Raw genomic sequence first — 2,790 nt, forward strand, 5'->3', positions numbered from 1 at the left:
AATAAATAATAAATAATAATAATAATAATAATAAATAATAATAATAATAATAATAATAATAAATAATAATAATAAATAATAAATAATAAATAATAAATAATAAATAATAAATAATAATAATAATAATAATAATAATAATAATAATAATAATAATAATAATAATAATAATAATAATAATAATGGCATCTGGTAAGGCGCACGTATCCATCTCAAAGAGTTGCTCACGGCGCCATTCCCACTTTCAAAGACAAACAGCCTTTTCTGCATTGCATTATTTGTCGTATTCTGGATTCTATCAAACCTTTCTGTATCCTATTCCATAAGGATTTATTAAAATATGCATACACAATTTTAAATCAGCGAAGTTCCAACTCCTGATAGATTTTCGAAGTTCTGGATCCATTTTACATCTATCATTCCGTGAACAATTTTTCAAAAGAACAAACGACTAGTCAAAGTATTCCATTATCATCACTCAATCTGTCAATTTCTCAGATTTTTGATAAAGACTTGGGTCTAGTTAGTCCATGGTCATATAATTTTCCATTTCTTGTTAGATGTACCATAGATGCATTAGTATAGCTTTCACTCATATACTCTCTCGGCTTTTCTATGAACTTCACTAGCGGTTCCTCAGTATTCGTAAGGCTGAGTGTGTCAGCCATATCAAAGTATGCAAAGTGGACTCCACTTGAGCAACCGGTTCTATTTATATTGATACAGATTTAGCTTGTGGTACCACAGCGTCTATTTCTGCATGCTTATACCTTTCACGGTTTGTGATGATGTTATATCCGGTTATAGACTTTCCGTTTACAGTAATCCTAGATTGTATTTTAACAGAAATGTCCCTATCGAACAGGTCTTTGATTGGGAAGAGAAGTCCGATTTTAGGTAGAGCAAATTTAGGTTAAATTATGACTTTTTCCATATCTTTGAAGAATTGTCGCACAACTGTACAACCATTTTTATGGGTTGTTACGAACACTATCTGCGTAGCAGGAGAGCATGTTCACAATCTCCACAGGAGGAAAATAGTTTGGAAAGTGTTAGGAAGTTTATATAATATTTAATAAACATTCAATTTAATTTATACCAAACAATAACATTTAATTAGAGCTAGGTGTAAGATGAGATATTTTTAAAGAACCAGCTAATCAGTAAGAGAGTGACGACGACTTACATTTCTTGTGGCTTAATGAGACCTAATTCAATGTACTGCTGCCGGAGATCCTTTACAAAAGGCACGTCTCCCTTGTAAATCCTTTTACAAAAACGAACTTCATCTTTTGAACTATTTAATGGAATTTGTCTCTTAGTTGATCCATCATTTAATGTTACGTGTTCAACGCACCTCTTTGTAACCTCATCTTGAATATTGTGGAATTCTCTAAGTTCTTTGTCAAACTGTTTTTTATTTGCGTTAATTTTTTTCCAAAATGTTGTATTAAAATGGTTATACAATCTGGCATCATTGCGGTTCCATCGTCGCATTTGTTCGCGCAGTTTAGGACTTACGTCATACTTGTTTCGTTGCTGTCGTTGAGCTAATTTAATATATATTATATCATCATACTCTAAACACAATACTTGTTTAAGTAGTATTAAAGATTCATCATAATATTCCAAAATCATTACTAAATCAAACTCATTCTCCAGTTGACGGATTTTACAATCTACTTTAAATCTGTCACTGTGGAACTGGTGATCTAAACCAAGATCGTACAGCTGTGCATTGAATGATAGATGCGAAAAAAGGAATGGTTTCTCGAAATATGCTTTTGGAGCTTTCATAAACATCGCCAAGGCATTTGACGTATTCTCCAACCCCCACCCGTCAGCCAAATGAAAGTACCCGAAGGCTGATTCGAGTTGGGCCGTCGGTTCTCTTAAGATGGTAACAAACGCTGCATTCGGGATCACAGCGTCCATTTCTGGACGATTATATCTCGCATGGTTTGTAAGGATGTTATATCCATTTACTATATTTCCGTTGAGTGTAATTCCAAACTCTATTTTGGTGACCATATTCCTATTGAATAATTCAGTTGTCGAAAATATATGGTTTTTTTTGGGAAGAGCAAATATAAGTGAGTGCTTCTGGCCATATCGTTCAAGCATTGATGCAGTTGTTGTACTGCCTGTCTTGTGTGTTTTTACAAAAACTATCTGCGTAGCCGGTGTACACTTTTGTTGGTAGCCGGGTGTTACACCCATTCTACTGGCGTTTGTAACTCTTACCGAAAATGGCAATCTGCAAAAAATACTAGAGGTAGTTAGTTATTGATGAAAGAGTAGATACGTCAAAGTAATTTTAAAGGTACTTACGTATGAAAGTATTATAATTAAATGAATTCGTCATTTGCAGATGCAAATATTTGGAACAATTTGATAAGATTAACTGAAAAAATTAGTAACATGAACAAGCTCAGCTAAGCATTTTATTGTAAAAGTTTCTTATTTGTGGTACAGCGGCATAACGATGAGTCACGGGGCCCGGGGAGCGAGAAAATATTGGGGCACCTTGCATATCAGTAAAGTATTTTTGCTCACTAAGTGACCGGGGTGGGTATTTTTCTTACAGATAATTAATAAAGCTGAATATAAGTATTAGACAATGTAAAAAAAAAACATCGTGTGACAATAAAATCAACTAATATTTTGCACACACATTTTTTATTTGAATATTTCTGTGAAACGTATAAATTACGTCTATGCATAAATTAGACGGATACGGTAGTAGGCTAAGAAAGCCGAGTTTATGTATTTTTGAGGAGCCAGTACAGACTG

At 33.5% G+C, this 2,790-nt stretch overlaps 1 protein-coding gene across 1 annotated transcript; it reads right to left on the reverse strand.

Moving 5' to 3' along the window:
• Positions 1 to 1,179: 1,179 nt before the first annotated feature.
• Positions 1,180 to 2,217, reverse strand: LOC117124094 (galactosylceramide sulfotransferase-like). The gene has a single exon (XM_033270236.1). The coding sequence runs from the start codon at positions 2,215 to 2,217 to the stop codon at positions 1,180 to 1,182; it is 1,038 nt and encodes a 345-aa protein (XP_033126127.1).
• Positions 2,218 to 2,790: the final 573 nt, after the last annotated feature.

Source organism: Anneissia japonica, unplaced genomic scaffold, assembly GCF_011630105.1.
Source record: "Anneissia japonica isolate Jap-2015-1 unplaced genomic scaffold, ASM1163010v1 scaffold288194_len294098_cov161, whole genome shotgun sequence".
In the NCBI taxonomy this organism is placed as follows: Eukaryota; Metazoa; Echinodermata; class Crinoidea; order Comatulida; family Comatulidae; genus Anneissia; species Anneissia japonica.